Source organism: Ambystoma mexicanum, chromosome 7q, assembly GCF_040938575.1.
Source record: "Ambystoma mexicanum isolate Mex_15411 chromosome 7q, UKY_AmexF1_1, whole genome shotgun sequence".
In the NCBI taxonomy this organism is placed as follows: Eukaryota; Metazoa; Chordata; class Amphibia; order Caudata; family Ambystomatidae; genus Ambystoma; species Ambystoma mexicanum.
In genome coordinates this window covers 748,560,673-748,584,574 of record NC_090941.1, presented here as the reverse complement: position 1 = coordinate 748,584,574, position 23,902 = coordinate 748,560,673, and the positions used below count along the sequence as shown (strand labels likewise).

The following is a 23,902-nucleotide window of genomic DNA, read 5'->3' as shown; positions in this document are numbered from 1 at the left end:
CTGCCAGTGTTCGCAGTCGGGAGAAATCATGGTAGTTTGTTATAAAACCACTGCGACCAGCCTTTTCAATAGGAAATGGTAGCATTTGACTGCTACATGAGTATTTAGACACAAGCTGGGTCTAGGAATTTGGAAAGACTAGTGAAGTCAATTTCACTTTACATTCTCTGGGAAACACTAGTTTATCCCAGAGTAGGTATCTACACCTTGGGAAGTCTAAAAGACATCCCTGTGTCACTGCACTGAGGGTGCTGTGTAACACGTATGAAAAGATGATGCATATGGAGTTATCTGAAACCCCATAATCAAATAACACAAGTGAAAAACACACATCAAAATACACGAAAGAGTGGGAAAAAAGGCCAGCCCTCTTTCCAGGTAAATGAAATCAAGTCCAAAGTTGCTGGGGGTCTCTAAGGTTAAGGGAATTAGCACATTTATGAGAATTCTCCCTAACACCGACAAGGTCTCTCACAGGTGCTGCTGGGCTTCCCAGTCTTCTGGTGTAGTTGTACCACCAGCATACAGTTCTAGGTGATGCTGGCTCAAGGGCAGTACTGCTTGTTGGCTATTCTTTGAGGCACCAGTCTCTGTGTAGGAATTCTTTGGTGCAGCACCCTTGTACATGGGGTTTATTCTCCACAATTACCATTGTTCTTTTTGCGGCACCAGGGTCTTAAGACTCCAAGCTTCATTTTCCAGCCTGTTTGAGGGGTTCCTGCATTGCCTCTCTGCTGACACCTTGGGACCCTGGCAGCCATTTTGAAACTGTATTAGTTACCCTTTTACAATGGTTGCACTGACCCATGCTTGAGCTACTGGGTATAGAGTATTGATTGTTGGCCTTTTATGCTGTTGGGAGTGCTGGGATGCCTTTTTCCCTGGTCTTTTCCTAGGAATTCTGTGATTCTCTGGGTTTGGACAAGGGTTGCTGGCTTAACTAAAGTAGCCCTGTCGCATGGCCTGGATCCATGTCTAGCCATAGTGCCTGGTTTTTTGCCCCTTCCCCATTGGTCTCTGAGGGATATCTTCCACACTCCCCCATTGTCTCCTCGGGTGGGGAATGTGGGGGAACGGGTGCAGTGGAGGGGTGTTTCTTGTGACTGTCCATGGGATGGATACTACTATAGCTCTGCAGTGTGGAGGTCATTCCTTTTTGTTCCAAGTATAACCTGGTCTGATATTCAGTATACCTCATAAGAAAGTACATGAGGAAGAGGGACATACAGGTAATGCTCGGATTACTGATAAATAATCTCTATTACTCCTAGTCCTTTACCCTTCCTAATCACAATACTAAAACCCTCTTCTCCCTCCCTGGTGGTAAGATTATCCTGGTTCCTTTGGTTTAGACAGAAGGATTATGGGACATGTCGGGTGATTTATGCTCTGGGCTTGAGATGGGGTGCTATATAACTATTTTTGAGAAAGGGTCTGTCGGAAGGTGGATTGCCTTCATAGGTAAGTACTATGACAAGGAAGGGTAGGACTAATGAAGATTGCCAGTAGGTAATCAGAGCATCAGATATGGTTTTCAAGTTCTGAAGATATACTAAAATAGATCGGGTGGTCCATAGGAAAAGCCTGTGTTGCATTCTAAGAGCTCTGCCACATTGCAACTAGTGACAACTACTGTAAATGTTAATGAATTATGACAACTTGAGGAAAGCATGTATGATGTACACAGAAACCCTTTTCAGCATGCGTCCCTGAAGAGGTTTTGCTGTAATGAGGCTTACAGACCTGCTGCTGGAAGGAGTCTCAAACTTCTGCGCTTTTGGGGTGCAACATGATCACTTCAGGGAGTGAATTGGATGCATGTGTCTGAGGTGGGACACTAAGCGCTGTTGATTCACTCTGTTGCCTAATTCTGCTACAATGATGGCACCTGCTGCAGAGAGGAGGAGAGAATATCTGATACCTCTTTCTGTTTTGGAACAGAAAGGTCTCCTCTTTGAGTGACAGACTGAACTACAGTTGACCATTGTCGGCCATCTCCCAACATTGGCAACCATGGCCAACCATCAGAAACCACTGGCACTCTTCTCCAACTGTGTCCTTGAAGTGCTTTATAGTCCAACACTTTGGTGTCTACCAGGCACCTGGAACAAGGCCTGCACAACAGATGCAATTCTCCTTAGCAACGCCAAATTGTTAGCTTGCTGATGTTTGTTTATGAAGCATCCTTTCACTCCTGTTTCTTTCAAATACAATAACTGATTTTAAATATACTCTTTATTTTGCAGGTATTGGCATTGTTGAAGTACCTGGTAATCGAGAATAAGGACAATGAAAACCTGTATCATACAATCAAGCTGTTAGATCCTTTTCCCGACCGCCCAGCATTTAAAGAGTTGCGCAGTATCCAGCAAAGGATCAAGTACAGCAGAGGAGCCTTTTCCCTGTTAGAGGTATATATCGGTTCTCTGTTTTCCAATTTGTTGCACGAGTCTACTTAATACGTCACAAGTAAACCTTAGATTAAATTTAGTACTGAGAAGGATGTCGAGTCTCACAAACATTACATAAATATATTTCTATGCTGTCTATCTGTAACCATTCAAGGGCCTGTTATCATTGGTTTCGGGTCCCCAGAAACCACTGTAAAACACTCAGACCAGTTGTCGGTTGATGTTGACCAGCAAGTATTGGTTCATCTTATAGTAAGCAAGCAAAACATTTAATAATATGTACGAATGTGGCAAATGTTTTCTGTTAATGAAGAAACTAATAACTTTCATCATCCAGCTCAACACTAGTAAAGTGCCTGAATGACCCTAATTCCAACACTTAACCACAGCTATATGGTGAGCAGACTTCCCACTTACTGCCTGTTGCAAAAGGAATCACATTTTCAGAAGCCACCATAGACTAGAAAGCTGATCATCTGTAGCCTGCAAGCAATTGACTTTTCTGTATCACCATTATCTGAAAGTCAACAAAGGAACTTTCATCTTTCTTGGTGCCCAGCTGTCAGGCACTGTACCAGCTGCACACCTTTTATATGAACTTAAAAATGGTGCTAGGTTTGAACATTTGTCTTCCATTATTTACTCACCAACCCCAACATTTTGCACTGTCATTTTGCCTTCACGCTTTAAAGCCACTTTGCCTTGTGACAAGATACCGGAATAAGAAAATAAATATATTACATTTCATCGAATCATACATGTCAAAACAGTGTGAGAAGCATTACAAATGAAAAGGGATTAAAAAAAGTCTCAAATCTGCTGGTCACATAAATATTACTTCCAGCAGTACTGCAAAAGAATGGTGGATACATACAAAGATTGCACCAACAACCATTTTGTAATCTTTAGTGGAAGCATTCTAGCCTCCATATGTATGAGTCACAGTTGAGTGGTGGTAACGTCTACTCATCAATTGCTATGTCAGAAGTAATTTTCCGATATTCAGTTTGGATCTGTTCAATTATGGTTCCTCTTACCTTATAGGATACTTAATCAAATCAGCAGCATATGTTTTATCTACACTCAGTACTGTAAATGTAATCAGAGCTATTGTCACATCCACCAAGCATTGATGTGTGACAAGCCTTAGAGTCTTATATATTTGACTGCACGGAAGACCCTCTTCCTAGAAGAGTGCTAGTACACAGTTATGTGATAGGTAGTTTAGAAGTGGCAGAGCAGCAGCTTTATTGCCTCAGCATCTGACAAAATTAGCACTGATGACAGACGCGCTGCTAGTGGGTTCAGTGAAGGGGTTATTGTCAGAAAATGATGTATGGGCTGCCTCTTGTGATCCCGGAGATGGAAATAAGATCCCTGTACCTATATTTCCTACCAACCCATGCAGCTACATGCGTGTGCATTTAGTGTAATGAAGTGTACAGTGTAAGATCAGTCTGCAACGTCATTAGAATGGCATTTCAGTATAACAGCAGTTCTGGTCATTGTAAATTATAAAACATTGATGATTACGGACAATAATTATGGCTGTATCATCTGAAATTGTGAAGATGAAATATGTAACCTTCATTTCCCATCAGAAGAGGTTTATATGAGTGATGTCTGTCCATTGTGATAAGTACCCATTGACATTAATAGGAGCAGTAGAAAGTGTAGTAGTGACTAGTTGCCACTGGGAGACTTGTGTGTTGCCCATCCTTTGATTTCATACACAAGGTAGCAGTTGGGCACCACCATTGTATCATGGGGATATACAATTGTCGCATAATTTTGAAATCACATGTTTGCAGCTATTTCCTGACCATGAGGCACCTCACATTTTGTAGCTCAGTCATCAGGGTTGGGGCTGTCTGGTGAAGGCACGGAGAGGGGCTGTGTCTACCAGCACAAGATAAGATATTTACTGTGTGGGCAATTAGCTTGAATATTTGCCTAGCCTTATCTTATCAAGCCTGGAACAGCGGCAGAAAGGAAAGTCTCTCTCTGTTGCTGATTTTTTTAATATTGATTTGCTTAATGATTAAGAACAGCTCATTCTCAGCACTTAGGTTGGGAACTGTCTTGGTCAACCTTTGGGAAGGGTACAAAAGATGTGCTGGCTCTAACAGTTCTATTATTGGCAAGTTTCAGATCAATAAAGATGACCTTTAGGGTTGTATGAAGGATATGAGACTACCATCAGAGAGCCTGTCTGTCCATGTGGTGTTTAATCAGAGAAGGTTACTGAGGGCATGAACAGTCTTTCTTCATCTTGGTGAAATTGATCTTTGAAGAGTAGTATGCAGCCTCTAATGTACAATCTAGTTTCTGTTAAACAGTGCATCGAATGGTCCTAGTGAAGTTTTCTATTTGAGGACTGAGCAAGCTGGTGTTTTCAGTTCAGTGGGCAATCTAGTAAGCCAATGAATGAAAGTGATTGGCTATAGTTTTTATATTCTTGGCTGTGCCTGGAGCATAGATAACTGGGGAAGGATATGGGTTATGCTTGACAGAAGACTGGTGCAGGCGACACAGCAAGCCACTTTACTTGACTTAGGTCTTTACTCCCTTACCCCCGCCACTTACCTGTCTCCAGTGATACCGCTCTTCATGGCTTCAGAGATCACCCTAGGTGTGCCACACTTGAAAAAAGGGTAGGTCAATAAGGGAAAGGGGTATTCAAGGGAAGGCCCCACACCCCTATAGTGAAAAACAGTAGTTTAAAATGTATACAAGGTGACACAAAGATAGTCGGACAACTATAATGCTTGTGTACAGTTTTTTAGTGCCAAGATGATGTTCGATATCTGGTATCTATTACACCAACAGTTTACTACTTTATAAAAAATAAAAAAGGGTAAACACACACTGTCGCAGATAGCACAAGAATCACTCCAAAGCTCAGAGACAGTTCGAGTTTTTATTGAAATATCACTGGGCCTGTTGAGGAGGAGCTTGTCTTTGACAAGTGCCTTGCTGCACCGCCCAAGCGCCTTACAAATGAGGCCAGACCTCTAAGCACTATAGCACTGAGAAAGCTTTTTTCATGCAAAATAATCACACACAGGCATGGCCAGTCACTAAATATAGGTTGGTAATATTTAAAATATAATGTATAAATAAATTAGTTGAAAAACACGTGTAAATGTTATTCTGTGTAGTGTTAAAAATCCAATGTGAAAGCACACGGTAAAGTCAAGCTGTGCTAAAAATAGACTAGACAGGCTTGAACCGAGAACGTGGCTGGCCAAATGGTCCTGTCAATCACAGGCCAATGGAGACTATAAAAAGATTCAAGGCACAACAGAATACTATGGAAAAACAGGATTCAGCACAACATAGTAGTAGAAAAGTGTTTTTCTGTAGAAGTTATTGGACCACATCAAATATAATGTTATGGAGTTAATGTTGGGAGAATGGCAGGAAGATGTGTTTATGTATGAATGTTTATAACATAGTAAATTATGCTAAACAAGAGTGACAAAGTATTCCTACTAATACAGCATTAATGTTAAGTAGGGAACATGACCATGCAACACTGGAGCCTCTGCATCCCTTGTATGGCAAGAGGGATAAGTTTGGAGGAGCTCTCCGGGTATCCAGTGACTAACTGAAGAGTATTTGAGCTGCCAGCCCAGGAGGAGTCTTCAGCAATTGGGAGCCAGCGATGACGACGACAGAATGCTGGCCTGAAATGGCAGAGCCCTCTGCCATTTCCCCAATCCTCATGATCTGTAAAGATTAAAGTCTTGTCATCACCTGCAAGACAGCCTCATGACTTTTGATTCCCTACAGGGGTGCATTTACTCTGGTTTATGGTGATAATGGGTCCCCTGTATTTTAGGGGTGCCCCCCTGTAAAATGGGGCTCGCTTTCAGGCCCTATGTCCGTCCCTGCCTCACTCTATCTTCCCCAAGCACAGGTTAGTATAAAGCGATCGTTTCTCCCTCAGTATTATGCTAATTGCTACATACAGTGAGATGTTAACCTAAAGGTCTTGGGGCCCTGTCTGATTAGACTCCCTCAGGGACTGCCTAACTTTCCCTGCTCTAGGCAGTGGTTAGTGTTCTACCAGGATAGTGAATTGTGCCTCACCAGTGCCATGCCTGTGGCAGGCTTCTTCTACCACAACTTCGATCTCTCCTCTCCCTCTTCCGTTTTTTGGAATCTTTCCCAGAAATCACCATCTTTCCTCCCTTCACTCTTCTGTCCATCCAATGTCACGATCTCCTTCCAGGTCTCACCTCCACTCATTATTATTACCACCCTCTCTGTTATTACTCCATCCTACTCCCTCCTCCACAATACTACTCCCTCTTCCACTGTACTGCTACTCAGCCACCCCTCTTTCACCTAGTGCAATACATTTCACAATCACTTCTAACCGCACTTGCCAAACTAACAGTTACACTGCAGTGTCAGGAGGATAGTTCAGGGGCAACACGCTTGTCTAGGAAACAAGACAGCTACGAGCAGCACTGGTTCTATACCCTGTGCTTAGAGGATGGAGTCCAGCACAAAGCGCATTATGTCACCTTCTTCAGAAATCACCTCCACACTCCTCTGCTCCTCTTCCCTCATGCTGGTCTCTTGTCCTTCCACCTCCTCCTCCCCTAACCTCACCCGAACCACCCACACTTGCTGTGATCTTTTTATCCCCATACCCTTGTAGATTGGCTCTCTTTTCCTGGCCAATCTTACCCTATCTGACACAGTGAGATGCCAGGTAAAGTTTGAAGTAGCAGGCTAAGCCTTACCAGCTTACGTCGCACAGGTCCGCTGTGGAACAGTAATGGCGCACAATGTCATTGCTCATTTTAGGGGGTCTAGTTCCCCTAAGGTAAGTCTCAAGCTGGCATGAGGGTTTGTGTTCCCTGCGCAAGTCCTTGTTGGTTTATGGCAGTCGGTGGCGGCTGTCTCTCCTCGCCGCCATCACTTAGCAGTACATGCGAGTCTGTTCTTGCTGCTGTGTACATTTGCTTTCTGCTGTTTGTTCTCTGCCAGTGATGTATGGTTGAAGACTGGGGAACTGCCTGCTGGTGGTCGCTTTGCGGCTTCTCTATAGTTGCCGTGGGATGCTCTTCCTTCTTGTTGTCTCACTCTGATGGTCGTTTTCTGGAGAGAAAAAAAAACTGTCGAGGAGGTATAGCATGAGACAAAAGGTGGCCTGCTTAGAAACAGACTGCCACAAGGGGAGGGAAGGAATTGGGGCCCTCAGAGGGGATCCCATTCCCTCTTAACAATGCCAGTGTACTGGTGTTTTCACAGCGTGTTAAGAGTAAAACATATATCTAACAAACCTTATTATCAAATCTCCCCCTATCCCTGCAGTTGCAGTGCAAATATTAAAAATTAATACAGATAATTGTTAAAAAGTATAGTTCCAGTCTATACACAGAATACATTTACAAGGTGTCCTTACTTGACAGGCAGCCAGGATGTCCCACTCTGCTGTAAATGTGCTGTGTGGAGTCAGAGTTTAGAGATTTAGACAAGAGCGAGACCATGGACGTCAAATGGGTATCGCAGCTGCAACACCTGGCTATCCCTTTTATACCCTGCCATTCATTGCCTCTGTGACCCCTGGTAGTGCCAGGTGTACAGATCTCTTCCAATTCTCAATAAGCATTTTCTTTCATATTTACAGTGCACTGCAAAAATACATCCTAACACTCTGTGCATGCTTGCATTGCAGAGGATAAGTTGTATTTTGCAATGGTTAAAACATGATGCTGTCATTAACTCACCCTTAAACCAGGGCCCAGCACTAGGCTCGGGGCAGAGAAAGGTCAAGGGTTCCGTGCCTGGGATGATCGCGCTGAGCAGAACTAGCTGCCACGTTCCTGCAGTGCTGCTTACAACAGATGAGAACCGGAGTGAAACGGAATGAAGATGACAGGACATCTTCTGTGGATGTTTTGTGAGGGAAAGAAGTAGCCACTCAGTCGCTGGAATTGTTCACCCATCGTTCCTTCTGGGTTATTCAGATACTCTTGTATAGCCTGAACACTGGCATGATAGTAAGGAGCAGAGATGGTTGTGAGGACTGGCCTTCTGAGCTTTAGCATGTGGGACAGGGCCAGGCAGAGAGAATGGTGACTGGATAATGTTTTGCACATATATCCGTATGTGCCCCATGTCTTTCGGGAAATGCTGATTGGAATATCTTCCGAATGACACGGGCATGTTAGAATGTATATTTGCCAGCTGTTGCTTTATGCATTATGCAAAGGAGAGAAAGTGAGAGGTGCAAGGAAGTTGATGAGAGGGAGTAGTTGATGAAAGGGGTGCTTGGGAAAGCATGTGGTTGAGTCTGCACATCAGAGAGCAGTGGAGGGAGAGACAGATGTTTCCGCAGGGAGATTAAAAGATTTGCAGTGGGAGAGATGGTTAGAGAGAAAGTCTGATGGGGATTGAGTGGTTTTGGTAATTTGAGGTAAACCGAGGGAGCGAGGGAAAAGAGGTGCAGGGGATAATGAGACTGTGAAGGTGCATGGGGAGAGCTTGGTGCATTGTGCATGTACAAGTGGATTGTAGTGGGGAGACAGTGAGAAAGAGGTGAATGGGGTGAGAGTGGTTTTGGTAAGCCTTGGATAGATGGAGAGGGTCCGAAGACAAAGCGATGCAGGGGTCACTTGGAAAGTTCACAGTGCTTAGGAGATAAATGTGCAGCAGTGTAGGCTGAGAGGTGTAGAGCGAGTGGTTTAAAGAAGGTATACGGACTTAGAGGGAAGTAGAATTATTGTGCTGTGTGAGATGGGTAGTGAGAGAGAGTGGTGCAGGTGAGCGTGGAGTGAAGGGTAAAATAGAATGGAGCAGATGAGGCACATGCCCAGGAGGTAGAGGGGTAGTAAGAACTCTGCTGAGAGAGGTAGCAGTGCAAGGGAAAGAGAAGGGATGGGCATGATGTGTGGGGTGGTTAAGGGAGAGGGTTGTAGAGGAAGAGCAAACCGGAAGTGTTAGCCACACAAACAGATATGCTGGGGAGAAAAGCATGTAGGAGACAGTCATCAACCAAGAGATACTCAAATAGCTAGATGGGGGAGCTTTGTGGTGTGGGTGGTGCAGGGAGCAGATGAAAGATTGAATAAGAGAAAGGGTGCAGAGGTAGAAGAAAGATGGTGTGAGATTTACACTGCAGATATCCAGCACCAAGAGGCATAATTCACAGAAAGTATATGCCACAGCGCTAGCATGATTGCATATCCTCAATTTTGCAAACTAGTCAAATGGTAGGTATTGACAACTGCCCCTTAAGAAGCTGCTCATCCCTCTGGCAGCACATTGAAGATTACCCAGGCTTATAGCTCCAGGTAGTTTTGATTATATCAAAGACAAATAGGCAACCATTATGCTTAACTCTTTAATTGCACTCTACACAGCAGCCTTTCTTTAAAACCAATGTTCTTTTTTTCCAGTAAACAATTTAGCAACAATAAAACTTCCATTTAAACATACAGGGGTACCAATCGCCAGATGTCCCCAGAAGTCCTTAGTGTTCCTGTAGTTTTGTGCTTCTCCAAAATAACCAATCCTGGCCCAGCACACTATCATGTCCTGTCCATAACTCCTCCTCTTTCTTTACTGATCCAACAAAATAGTCTATCTTTCCAAATCAGTGCGGACCCATTGCGATACTCAACACGAACGGGCACTCGCTCTGCCTTGAACCATGCCTCGACTCTTGGACACTCTTTCATTACGACCACCAACTCCACTGGACTCGCCTCCATTACGACCACCAACTCCGCTCAGCTGTTCCCATGAATGATACTCACCTAGGAGCCATTAGGGAGGGAATACGCAGCCTGGGCACCACAGTCACTACTGACATTTTTCTACTCCGAGCCAGTTGCACAAGATATACCAATATACACTCATACCACATTACATAATTCTTTATACATACTTGCGCCAACAAATTCCCCCCACCCCCGGTATTCAGGGTGGGATGATGCTCACCTACGTGTCTTTAATAGAATCAAGACCACCTGGCGCTATAAGCCTGGGTAATCATCATTCTATGTCAAGACAGGAGGCAAGCATTAGGCTTCTTCAAAGCTGTCCACCACTAGGCTGCTACAGATGATATAGGCTTGAAATACAAGATCCTACACATCCCTTCTGATGACACATCTGCTGACTTCATAATGTCTTGTAGAGAAGCGCCTGTCGCAAAAGCCTTGGACGCCATTGCCCCTCTAACTAAATGTGCCCCAAACAACTCGACATCTATGCCTGCTGCGTGCATCACTTCCCTGACCCACCTAGTAATAGTGGCAAAGGCTACAGCATGAAAAGGTTTCCTTTGTGCGATTAATAACTGGTCCACCCCTCATGGTCACACCTCCATGATAGCCTATTTGTAAGCTTTAATGCACCAGGCTACACACAACTTGGGTTCCCCTGGAAAGTATGGGTAGAATATGGCTGAGAACCCGCTTTTAGACCTTTTAGCGATATGGAAGGCCACTCCTTCCTGGTAAAAGACTTTTCTGCTGATCTCTAGTGACTTCACGTCAGAGACTCTCCTACACAACACTAGGCACAGCAGCATTGCTAACTTACTAGAGAGACTGTGTATAGGTAAGAGTTCATTAGCTGGCCACTCTTTAAATGGGCAGAATATCACCTCCACTTCCCAAAGCACAGAATATTTGTCTTTGGGCGGTCTTTGCATCTTGATGCCTCGTAAGAGCCTAACTACTGCTGGGTGTTCTCCTATTGGCGCCCCGTCATAATTCTCATGACCTGCGTGAGTGGCTGACCTAGATACTCTTATGGTACGGAAGCTTTGCCATCTTGTGCTAAGCTTGCTAAAAAGTTGAGGACATGCACTAAAGGGGCAAAAACGGGAAGAATACACTGCACCGGGCGCCACTCCTCCCATTTAGCTCAAGCCGTGTCATACCTCCTAAGGGTGGAAGGCGCCGAGGAATCTCTGATACAGTCTGCAGCGATCGCCAATAGGCCAGGCAAGGACCAGTGCTGCCTGAAACTTTGCACAATAGCAACCGCTCTGCTTGATCCCTGCGCACTGTCAGCATGATGAACGGGGGGAGGCATAATGCAGTGCCCCCATCCAACTGGGGAGGAACGCATCTGTCCCTAACACTCCCGGATGTAGCCTCCAACAGAAATACTTGGGCCTCTGTGTGTTCAACCTGGAGGCGAAAAGGTCTATGCCCACCTGCCCACAGAGCACCTGTAATTGAAAGAACACTGGCCTGTGCAACCTCCAGTTGCTCGCGTCCTCCAGGTATCTGGAGTTCCAATCTGCGATTATGTTCTGCTTCCCCGGCAGATACTCAGCTGTTATCGCTATCCTCTTCTCTAGGCAGTAGTGCCAGAAGTCTTTCGCTAGCTCTACAAACGTTTTCGATCGAGTTCCCCCAGTCTGTTTATATACGTTACTGCTAAGATGTTGTCCATCTTCAACAGGATGCAGCAGCTCACCCGTTCTTTGACGAACGCCTTTACTGTAAAAGAGCCTGCTGCGAGCTCCAAACAGTTTGTGCATCTGCAATTCTTTCTGGGACCATTTTCCACTTGTTTGCAGGCTCCCGCACCTTGTGCCCCAGCCTGTCCTGCTTTCATCGGATTATTACCAACTCTGACAAATCCCTGAATATGGCCCTGCCGTTCCATGCTTCCATATTCTGCAGCCACCATTCTAGATCTACTTTCCCATCTTCGTCTAGCAGAACCATCTGATGGTACCAGACTCCTCCCTGGAAGTGTCTGATCTTGAGCCTTTGCAGGGCTCTGTAATGAAGGGGCCCGGGAAATTTTGCCTGGTGCGACAAAGCTAGGAGACCCACTATGCACGCTAGACTCCAAAGTGATATAAGTGCCGCCCTCAGCTCCTTTTGTATTGCTCTCAACCTCTGCATGGGCAGCTCTAATATGGCCTTCCTAGTGTCTATAACAAACCCAAAGAATTCCATCCTCAGACTCGGAACCAGCTCTGACTTCTCCTTGTTCACTAGAATACCCAATGAAGTCAGTAAGGAGCACACCCACTGAATCTGCGCTGCCAATGCTGAACTGTCCTGGTAGCTTTAGACCTCCTCCTCCTCCTCCTCTCAATCCTCCTCCTCCTCCGGACTATCACCATCATTGGCATCCCCTGTTTTTTGCCCCTGGGGCAGGGGGTAAGAGGACTGGCACTGTCGATTTCCCAATAAAAGCCAATCTTAGTTTACTGAATGGGTCGGATTCACCCTGGGATGGCTGTAGGTCCCCAATCTGATGGCCCGGGGGGTAGAAGATGGGGTAGTCTGCCTGGCCTTTAACTCCCCCCTAGACGCCCCTCTTTCTCTGGGGTGTGATGCCGAAGTTCCTTCACCTGGGCTGAGCTCTCTTTTTCTTTTCTTTGGAGCCATGCTGTTTTTCACGATCAGGGATTCCAGCGCTTGCAGGCGTTCCTCAGTGGACTGGACTCCTTGTGACACAGCTGTGGCCACAGAGTCCACCAGCACCCTCTTGAAACTCGGGGACAAATCCTGATCCACTTCCAGCTCCTCCTCACTGTATTCCGGAGGAGAGTTGTCTGGCTCCATGTCTGCCATTCCTACAATTGGGCACGTTTCGCTATTAACTGGTGCTTTATGCCAATCTATGTCTGGATGCTGCAGGCTGAAATGAGAGCAGGCACCTTAAATGGACCCCGTGGACCATAGCGTGTAACAGATAATTTTCTGTGTTTTGATATTGTTAATCACTTCTGCACATGTATGCAGGCAAATTGTTATGTCCTTTCCTCAAACGCCTGTATCCGACTGGGCGACTGCGCTTCCTGCTGGGATTGCGCACAGCTCTGTGTGATGAGGGAAAGAAATGGTCCTTTCCTCGCCATCTGAAGCGCGTCCCCGGGGAGTGCACCGGTCATCTGAAAGCAAGCGTTATTGCTTGCGGTCCCGGTGTAGTCCCCAGGTATCGCTTAGTGTCCCAGCTGATTGCGTCTAATAAGCGGTCGTGCGCTGGCAGCCAGTGCGCTCTCCCACTCCTTTTTGCACCCTCTGCGGCAGAAGTTGGAGAAGCGCCGGCCCCGGGTGCCTTATTCCGCCTCCATAGCCTGAGGTTTGGGTTTGTACCAATTTATGGCTTTGCTCGTGCATAAAAGTTGCGCCCTGGTCCTTATTCCGGGCTAAGTCGCATAAAATCACAACTGCTATTTATTCACTCGTCAGTCTATCAATTAATGCATGCTACCGGTAAACATATGAGAGTCACTGCAAACAGTACTTATCTGCTTGGAAGAACAGCCAAGAAAAACGGGGGTTATGGACAGGACTTGACATGGATAGTGTGTTGGGCCAGGATTGGTTATTTTGGAGAAGCACAAAACTACCGGAAAACTAGGGAATTCTGGGGATTGGTATTCCTGTATGTTTAAATGGAAGTTTTGTCGTTTAGTTTTTTACTGAAAAAAAATTGTTTTAAATAAAGGCTGCTGTGAACAGTGAAATTAAAGAGTTATGCTTAATGCTCGCCTCAGGTCTTGACATAGAATCTACATCCACCACTGTAATTGCCGACATTCCTTGCATTATAAGTTGTGAAACGTTCTGTGTGTGGATGAATGTGAATTTTGCATGGTGCAATGGTCTTGGGTGTTGCTTTCCATGTTAAATTACCTTTGTGGCCTGCATCCTGCCACACAAATATACATATATGTATTTTTCCTTGTGCTTTATGCTCGTCTGACATGGATGTCAACCTTTTGGGTGAATAGTAAATATTGTGTATACATGTGTCCCTTAAGTGTCCGTATTGTGGGATACATTGACCCACTCAGCAGAATTCCCATCCATAACCAAGCTGCACTTCAGCAGTTAACAGCAAAATGGCTGTGCTGGCTCCTTTGAGCACCAATGCCTTGCATCAAAACTCTGTTTTGCAGCTACAAAAGGATGGCTGCACTGTTTTGCAAAGCACCATTGGGCAAGTTGGAACCGGGAGCACACCAAGAAAGGCTGCCAGGGTGTGTTCTGGTGTGTACTATAGAAGCGGAGTGAAAAAGCAGCGCTGCTTTGCTGCTAGCCCAAAGTTTCCCATTGAAAAAAGGAAATATTTTACATTTAAAATGATGCCGCTTTGATGCTCTTTTCATCTGTTCTACATTACTCTGCTTTCATCAGTGAGGCCCTGCCATGCACATCCATATTCAGATTGTGCTCCAGCAGACGAGAGCCTTATTCCTGAATGGCAGGCTGTGTCAGACCAAGTCTGGGAAATCAACAGAAGCTTTACTTTGAATCGCATGGGAAAAGGCTTGACTTTTGGGCTACAAAATGTCAAAAATCACTGTTTCAAAAGAAACCCTAGCTCTAAGGGCATATGTCCCTTTCAGTGGACCTGTGTTTTAAACAGATTGCTGTATAAGTGAAACTGACTAGGGCTGCAAAACAATGTTTGGAATCCAGATGAGAGAGAAAAACCGAATTTGAAAGGGAAATCCCAGCAGCATTCACCACATGTCAAAATGTGTTTTTGCAAACCAAGAAAAATGCCTGTTTAAAAAGTACAATGTCAAATAAAGCCCTTTTCGTTGCCTTGGAATGTCAGGTGGGTGTTGTGTGAAAACCTAGATCGGATGTTTTGTTTCAACAGGCATGATTCTGATGCAGAAAATAAAATAACTAAGTAAAGGCATTGGCTGCATTGTGGAACTAGCCAAATAGGTTTTCTGCTTGGGTGGTTGCTAGCAACAGGAGAGGACTCCCACCCCAAAAGAAGCCACACTAGATTCTGGGACACCTACCTGTAAACTGCCGCCCTTGAAAATTTGGAATGGACAAAGAGAAATAAATATCACACGCTCGTCAGACTTCTGTCTGGGCTTCAGCTTGAGACAATAGATCTGGGACACCTACATGCGACTTTTGGAAGTGAGAACCACCTGTCACTCAAGCTGGGAAACTCCAGGGCAGCCCTGGGCTGAACTGAAATTTGGTGGTAGCCTGAAGAAATGATTGGTCCCAGTGGAGGACAAAGGTCGCCCATTTTGGCTCTAAAGATTAGTTTATTAATAAAACTTTGAGACTTTTATCTCCGCAATTGGACAACGCAGAAATGCAAAAGTTTCACAATCTAGATGCAATTTTGATGGCTGTAATTCAAAACGTGGTAGCCTTCAGTGGCACATAAGGGACAGAAATGGCAGAGAATTGGATATTCTGAGGAAAGTGCATATGGTGCCACTTTGAAATTCAAGATTAACATGCCTTATAATATGTACACATGTATAAAGTTATAGAATTTTAGGTCTGACATTTCTCACTGAAAAGGACGAAAAATTATTAGATGGACGAAACAAAGTCCTACAAATGTGAGAATTGGACTGCCATGCTCTGCGTGTAATATGTAATCTGCCTATATAATTTGTTAAAGTGCCACAACTGTAAAAATGTGTAATTTATGTTAAGATTGATTTTTGGGAAGGCTTTGCAACTCATAAAAACACAACCCCATAAACTGAGCACCCTCCTAGAGGAGGCAACCAACATTGACTGACCTATCTGGTTTTTGGGGGTAGGTCTAGCTAATTTCTGGAAAAAGGTTTCTGCTCCCATCTATTACTGCGCCACAGTGGAGTTCAAGTATCAAAACAAAACCAATTTTTCTTAGTTCATCATATATTTATTGGTGGCCATATAGATGACACGTGTTTCGGCACCCTATATGTGCCTTTTTCAAATCTGGGCATTAAAGATTGTTTGATATACTTTATACAAGAAAGAAGAAAATAATCAAATTCTGTAACATATAGATGGAACAGATTCCCAGGAGTTCCCAACAAACCGATATACATATCAATCATATTGGCCAACATATGACCCGATTGAATCAGCATTTCAAAGGGCATAATCGGTCACAAAAATTGTTTCCACACATTGAGATTAGCCATTTCAGAAAACATGTGTAAATAAAAACATAAAACATACCATCATGGTGCCCAGTTATGATTATGGGACATAAGGAAATGCCAGGGAAGTTGGAGGAAGGAAGGATTCATCGTGGTAGGGCAAGAAAAATGACAGAAATGAAAATAAAATTAATGTAAGTTTCATTTGCTAGTGTAATTTAAGATACATCCGCCTCCAGATAGGGTTTACCTATCATCGGAGTACAAACGGCTCTCTGTTGTCGTGTTGTCAAAAAGTCCAATCAGACTCATAAGTGTTGCGAGCACTTTAAAAAGAAGAAAGGTGGGGGAATGTATTATTTCTTCCAGCATGGGGTCTGGCATGGATTCACATGCTCATGAATATTCCCCGTCATCAGGCCGGGAATCCTCGGTAAAAAAAAATCAGTATCGGTTTCGTTTCTGATCTGTCTTTCTCAGTAGTAACCAATCACTGGTCTCTGGGTCATACTGCCCCCAGCCAATGACTGCCCTCTCCCTAAGCCCCGCCTCTGGCAGCCATCCTCAGATTTTTACCGCACGCTCAAGTGTTGGGAGTCCTCGTGTTTAGCTCTCGAGCTTTTGCTGCGTTTTCACGCTTTTTCAAAGAGAATTTCTCATTTTTCGGTCAAATAGAGCCTCAAGCTCCACCGTCTCTACATCCAATTAACGGGGATCTGTGTTGGATTTTCCTACGCCCCTCAAGGGTGAAGATTTCATTGAGTTACGCTTCTTGGAGGAGTCCAGAAGTTTCTGCGGCCTACCCAAACATGACCCAGGAGAAAGGGAGCTCGACGCCCGGAAAGCTGTTCAGGGTTTGCCCTGGATGCCAGCTGCAGAATGTGTTGAAGGAGGATGAGCACTCGAAATGTCTCTACTGCCTTCATGAGGACAAAACGCACGTGGAGAAGGACTGTGCGTTTTGCAGGAACATGTCGGAACGGACCATCAGGGACCGACACCTTCGTCTCTCCAACTGGCTGGAGGAAAGAGCCTGTCAGGTGAGAAGAAGAAGAAGAAGTCTGAGCGGTCTTCTAAGTCCTGTGAGGGAGCCCCGGCGAGTCCGCGGGCACCGGGAGCGCCGAACGGTCGGGCTCCTCGGCTGCCAGGCAGGGCGCACCCTCTCTAGTGCCATCAACCACGAGCCAACGCTCTGGCTCAGGGAAGAGGAAGGCCGAGAACCCGGCGAAGCTTCTGGAGAGGCCCCGGTCGATTTCGGCCGAGGGGGAGCGAGGCAGTGACCCTACCCCCAAGGTGAAGGCCACAGGCCCACACAAGGTGGTAAAGGCCTTGATTCACCCGGCCAAGGCCTCTATCGAGGAAGTCGCAGCGGCCCTGGCGCAGCCTGTGGAGGCTACACCAGTGGAGGTGACCTTGGGGCCTAGAGTCTCCCTGCCTCCGCGGAGGGAAGCCTCTTTCAGACCCATCGAACAAAGACCCCCGTGAAGACCCCGGCGGAAAAAGAGGGGGGGGCGGTGGCCATTGTGGACACAGAGTATCCGAGGAGGAGCTGGTAGAAGTGTTAGAGGGCCTTGACGAGGGCGTCGAAGAGGCCCGTTCCCACGGGAGGGATCCCGACGAAGGTGACGACGAGAGCGACGGCGGCACCGGCGAGGGTCCTAGTCACCCGTGGCTCCCGTCACTTCCGGAGCCGCAGGATAACTCGGCGGCCATTTTGTTGCAGACACAATCCTTATGTTCGGAGATAAGGACGAGATTGCCCTTACCACCGACGGAGGATCCGGACCCAGGCTCGACGGAGGAGCCAGAACCAGGCATGGCGGGAAGCCCCCGAACAAGAGAAGACGGATCCATCCAGCCCCGCCTTTTCAGCCCTCGCGGCCTGCTCAACCTTTGCCCACGTCCCCCGTCCCTGGGGATGCCACAGGAACGCACACGGCCACGACGGGTACCGACGACGACAGCGGTGACGACCAGACGGAGCACCCATCGCCCCCAGCCTGGGCCTCCCCGCCCGACGAGATCGGATCTTTCCATGCAATGATCGCCAGGGCATCTGAGCTTTTTCAGCTCCGCCCCGAAGAGAAGAATAAGGAAGGTTTCCTTTACCAACGGCACAAGGCCAAGAGGAAAACAGTCCTCCCCGTGCCTCTGCTGGATGACATCTAGGATGAGGGTCTCACCCTTCTCAAGAACCCGTCTACGACGCCTGCCAAGAGGGATCGGTACAAGAAGAAGTACCGGGTCCCCGACACGGCCCTTTGTGCCTTGGGGCACAACCGACCCCTGACTCTGTCGTCTCAGCGGCGGCCAAGAAGAAAGCGGGGGGGCATCGGCCTCAACCTCAACTTCTCCGCCGGACGACGAAGGAAAGAAGCTGGACGCAATGGGATGACGAGTTATCTCGTCGGCAGGCAACAAAGATTAAGGCGGCCAACGCCCTCGCGATCATGGCCCGCTACGACAGGGAGTTATGGTACAAGATCGCCCCCCTGTTGGACTTCCTACTGGACGACAAGAGGGCCGAGGCCCTGGAGATCTTGCAAGAAGGCGAAGTGGCGTCGGACCACACCATTACGGTGGCAACGGACATTGCCGACACCGGTTTCCGCCAGCTAGGCAACAGCGTTTGCCTTAGATGACGAGGGTGGCTCAAGGCGACGGATTTCCGCCAGGACGTACAAGCCAAGGTTTTGGACATGCCGTTCGACGGAAACAATCTGTTTGGGAAAACAGTGGGTGAGTCACTCCAAGCCATCAAGGCGGACAGGGAGACATCTAAGGCCCTAGGCGTTCTCCGCCAACGAAGGCTGCCCTTTCGGAGCACCGGAGGCAAGCAGGGTGCCTCCAAGTGATTTGGCGGTGGCTCCTCTACGTACCGCCAAGCGGCCCGCTCCTCGTCGCAGGAAGCCTATAGAGGACGAGGCAAGTCGGGTGGACCCCGCCGTCGTCGCCAGGGAGGCCAAGGCGGCAAAGCGTCCTCCAAGAAAGATTGAACCAACAGCAGTGTCGGGCCCCCACCGAAGCACCCCGGTGGGAGGCCGGCTGGCGAAGTTAGTCAGCGTGTGGGAGTCCATCTCCACCGACTGTTGGGTGCTGGATGCCCTGGCCCAGGGGCATGCCCTTGAATTTCTAAAAAAGTGCCCCCAAATTCCACCCGTGGCCAGGAAGGAAAATCACGTCCCTCAACTGCTATTGGAGGTAAGGGCAATGCTCAAAGGTGCCATCAAGCTTGTCCCGAAGAGGCTCTGGGGCTCCGGAGTATACACAAGGTACTTACTTGTGAAAAAGACAGGAGGATTGCACCTCATCCTGGACCTGCGACGACTGAACAAGTACATTAAGGCACAGAAGTTCCGGATGGTCACCCTCCAGCACGTGCTGGGACAGCTGGAGGAGGGCGATTTCCTGTCGTCGTTGGATTTGGAGGATGCGTACTTCCACATCCCCATTCTAAAAGGACACCAAAAGTTCCTCAGGTTCGTGGCCCAAGGACGGTACTACCAGTTCAAGGCCTGCCCGTTTGATTGAAGTCGGCACCCAGGGTGTTCACGAAGTGCCTCGCACCAGTGGCGGCGCAGCTGCGCCTGCAGGGAATACACGTCTACCGCTACCTGGACGACTGGTTCATCCGAGCAAGGACAAGGGAGCTTGCTGTAGATCACACAGCGAAGACCGTCCAGCTGCTCACGGACCTGGGATTCTCCATCAACTTTCCCAAATCCCCCCTGGTCCCGTCGCAAGTCGCACTGTTTCTGGGAGCCAAGCTCGACACAGTGGCGCGTCTGGCCTCACCGTCAAAGGAAAGGACGAAGGCCATCCTGGGCAAGGTGCAGCGTCTGCTGGCCACGGACATGGCCAGGGTGAGGTCCATCAAGTCCCTCCTCGGGATGATGTCCTCCTGCATATATCTCGTGCGCCTGTGCAGGCTTCGGATGCGCCCTCTGCAAGAGTTCCTCGACGCCCGTTGGATCCAAGCGACGGGCAGCTTCGAGGACAGGATCCCGCTCAACGAGACCTTCCGACAAGCGATCCGGTGGTGGGGCACCCATGCTCACCTGACTGCGGGCACAGACTTTCAGACCCTATCTCTCCAGATAACGGTGACGACAGATGCCTCCCTGGAAGGGTGGGGAGCGGACACCAGAGAACTTCACGCGAGAGGCCTTTGGCTCCCGGAGGAGAAGCCGCTCCACATCAATATCCTGGAGCTCCGTGCAGTGTTCTGGGCCCTCAGGTCCTTTCTCCCGTTCCTCAAGGGCAAGGTGGTGAGAATCTTCTCCGACAACACCACCACGATGTTCTACATCCGGAAGCAGGGAGGAACCAGATCCCCAGCCCTCTCCAAGGAAGCCCAGGATCTGTGGCATTGGGCCGTCGCCCAAGGGATGTTTCTGGTGCCCTTTCACCTGGCAGGGATAAAGAACACCATCGCCGACTCACTCAGCAGGGAGCTGTGCTCGTGCCACGAGTGGGAACTACGTCAGTATCAAGTGGATCGACTCTTCCGACGATGGGGAAAACCGCAGATCGACCTGTTCGCGACGGCGACGAACTCCAAGTGCCAGAGGTTCGCCAGCAGGTTTCCCCAGCTGAGGAGCATGGGCGATGCTTTCTCGTTCCCCTGGGACGGCCTGTTCCTATATGCGTTCCCTCCGTTGCCGTTGCTGCTCCGACTCGTCAACCAGCTCAAGAGGTCCCGGTGCAGGATGATCCTCGTCACACCGGCGTGGCCGAGGCAGATCTGGTTCCTGGACCTTCTGGACTTGTCAGCGTCCCCACCAGTCAAGCTGCCGACGGACGCGGATCTTCTCTCCAGAGAAGGAGGCGCCATACTTCATCACGACCCGGAGTCGCTGAACTTGCAGGCCTGGCTCCTGCAGCACTAGAGTTTGGAGGGTACGATATCCCGGCTGACTGCACAGAGGTTCTTGCAAAGGGCAGGGCGTCCTCAACTCTCAAGTGCTACGGACATAAGTGGAAGAGGTTCTCTGTCTGGTGCCGTGCACAGAAGATTAACCCTCTATGGATTACGGCCCCTCAAGTGCTGCCGTACCTACTGTTGCTGGCCAAGGCTGGACTGGCTCACGCCTCCATCAAGATACATCTGGCTGCGATCTCCCAATACACCAGAGCCACAGGACGGGCGTCCTTGTGGTCGCATCGCCTGGTGAAGGAATTTATGAAGGGACTGTTCCGATCGTTCCTGCCGGTGAAGGCTCCTGCCCCGGTGTAGGAGCTCAACGTGGTGCTGACCAGGCTCATGGGGATGCCATTCGAGCCCCTGCATTCGGCACCGTTGAAGTTCCTGTCGTGGAAGACTGCGTTTCCTGTGGCCATCACCTCCGCACGACAAGTGGGAGAGATCCAGGCCCCATCCTGCAAGCCTCCATACTTTTTTCACAACACGTGGGTGGTGCTGAGGACGCACCCCTCCTTTATGCCCAAGGTGCCGTCGGACTTCCACCTCAATGAGCCTTTGGTGTTACCTGTTTTCTTCCTGTCACCTTTGTCGCCGGCCGAGAGGACTTTGCACTTGCTGGATGTGGCTAAAGCGCTGAAGTTCTACGTGGACCGCACAAAGAGTTTTCGGAAGACATCACAGCTATTTGTGAACTTTGGACCTGTGAACCAAGGGAAGGCTCTCTCGAAGGCTTCCATTTCCAGATGGCTCTCCGGCTGCATCATGCACTGTCATCGGTTGGCAAACCGGCCGTTGCCTGGCCGTCCAAGAGCACATTCGACCAGAGCTATCGCTGCTACCACGGCGTTCTTGTCTGGTGTGCCCCTGCTGGACATCTGCAGGGCTGCTACGTGGAGGTCGACGCACACCTTCATAAGATTCTACTGCGTCGATCGGGATTCCAGGGAGGAGTCCAGTCCAAGCAGTGCTGCGCAACCTGTTCGCCTAAGGTGAGCCTGGTGAGGAGGTAAGAATTGCTTAATGTTGAGTTTTTGATGTAATGCTTAATGTTGAGCCTTTGCCACCTCCCGTTGGTTGTGCATGTGTGTACTGCTATGTATTCTTATATTCATGAGCATGTGAATCCATGCCAGACGCCATGCTAGAGAAGGAACAATTTACTTACCTGTAACTGTTGTTCTCCAGCATGGATCTGGCATGGATTCACATGCGAACCCTCCCTCCTACCCCTCTGCGGCTCTTCACTTGGTCATACTGCCACTTTGCGTGCTACCAAATCTGAGGATGGCTGCCAGAGGCGCGGCTTAGGGAGAGGACAGTCATTGGCTGGGGGCAGTATGACCCAGAGACCAGTGATTGGTTACTACTGAGAAAGACAGATCAGAAACGAAACTGATACTGATTTTTTCTTTACCGAGGATTCCCGGCCTGACGACGGGGAATATTCATGAGCATGTGAATCCATGCCAGACCCATGCTGGAGAACAACAATTACAGGTAAGTAACTTGTTCCTTTCCCTGCATGATGCACTGTTTAAGTCATAAATATATTGCATCAGGACTCGGGTGTCCGCCATTCCTACTGTTAATACAGACTGATTTTTTAATTCTTCATATTACTGGTTGCCAAATTTCGTTTTTGGTTTGTTACAAGTTTTTAAATGTACATAATCGTTAGCAAAGTGATTATAGTTGTAAGTTACTTCTAAAGTGTTCCGGAAAACATACATAATGTGTCTTCCAAAAAACAAAGCAGCATCTGAAGAACCGCCTGTTTATTGCGGACCTAAGGTTATCAAGCTGCCACACATTTACAACTTCCATTTAGATCTACTAATGGTCTCCAGGTATACATGTATACTTGTAGTCCATAAGATATTTAGCACCTTTTCCAAAACGTCCTGAAAAAAACGGGCAGTTTCTTTTTTACCAAGGACATTCTCTGCAGTATTTTAAATTCTCTACCTTAATCCAATAAGCAAGGTTTATGAACAATACTGTCTCCTCACTTGAACCGTCATTCCTAAATAGTTCCTCATCTGTCAACCTGTATCCTTCATCGAGGGCTATCAATGTTCTCCATCCCCTTCCCTCATCTGTCCCATGAAGTATCATCCTTTCTTCTCCCTATTGCTGCTTCTAGTCCGCGCAGGACAAGGATGCAGTGTTGAGCAACGCATGTGCGCAGGGGACGCTGCCCGACGAAACATAGCACGCTTGCTACATCCTTGCCTTTGGTTGTTTTACTATCATGGTTCATTCCTTTCTAGGTTCCTTGGTTGATTGCTCTGTCTTTTGCGTTTGTGTATATCCTGGTTGCTTGCATCATTTTATTGCCTATATCCTTGCTGTTCATTCCTTCTTTCAGGTTCCCTTTTTTATTGGTCTGTTTCTTCTAGCAACGTTTTACTACTCCTGTTTGCTTGTCTATATTTTGTATCTGATTTCCATCATTGTCTGGCCGCTGTGTTCCCCTCCTCCTTCTGTGTCCTCCCCTCATCCTAGTGTTCCCCCCCCCTCTGGCCACCCCCTATCTCCCCTGAGCCCCCTCCACGCTGTCTTTTCTCCCCACTCTGCCCTCTGCACCCTCTATGGTGCTCTCTGTCACTCCTATCTTCTGTAACTGTTTTTCTATCAACTATCCTATCCTTCTCCTTAAGTCTGGGAGGAAGATGGTTAAGATGGATATCCTGGTCT

At 47.7% G+C, this 23,902-nt stretch overlaps 1 protein-coding gene across 2 annotated transcripts in view; it reads left to right on the top strand.

Annotated features, from left to right (window-relative positions):
• The window catches only part of ATM (ATM serine/threonine kinase), a 3,046,976-nt gene that overhangs the window by 1,681,544 nt on the left and 1,341,530 nt on the right, over positions 1–23,902 (top strand). For both annotated transcript variants that reach the window (XM_069640412.1, XM_069640413.1), the window contains one exon: positions 2,247–2,411. In XM_069640412.1, the coding sequence (XP_069496513.1) occupies positions 2,247–2,411 (165 nt within the window). The remainder of the gene's footprint in view (positions 1–2,246; positions 2,412–23,902) is intronic.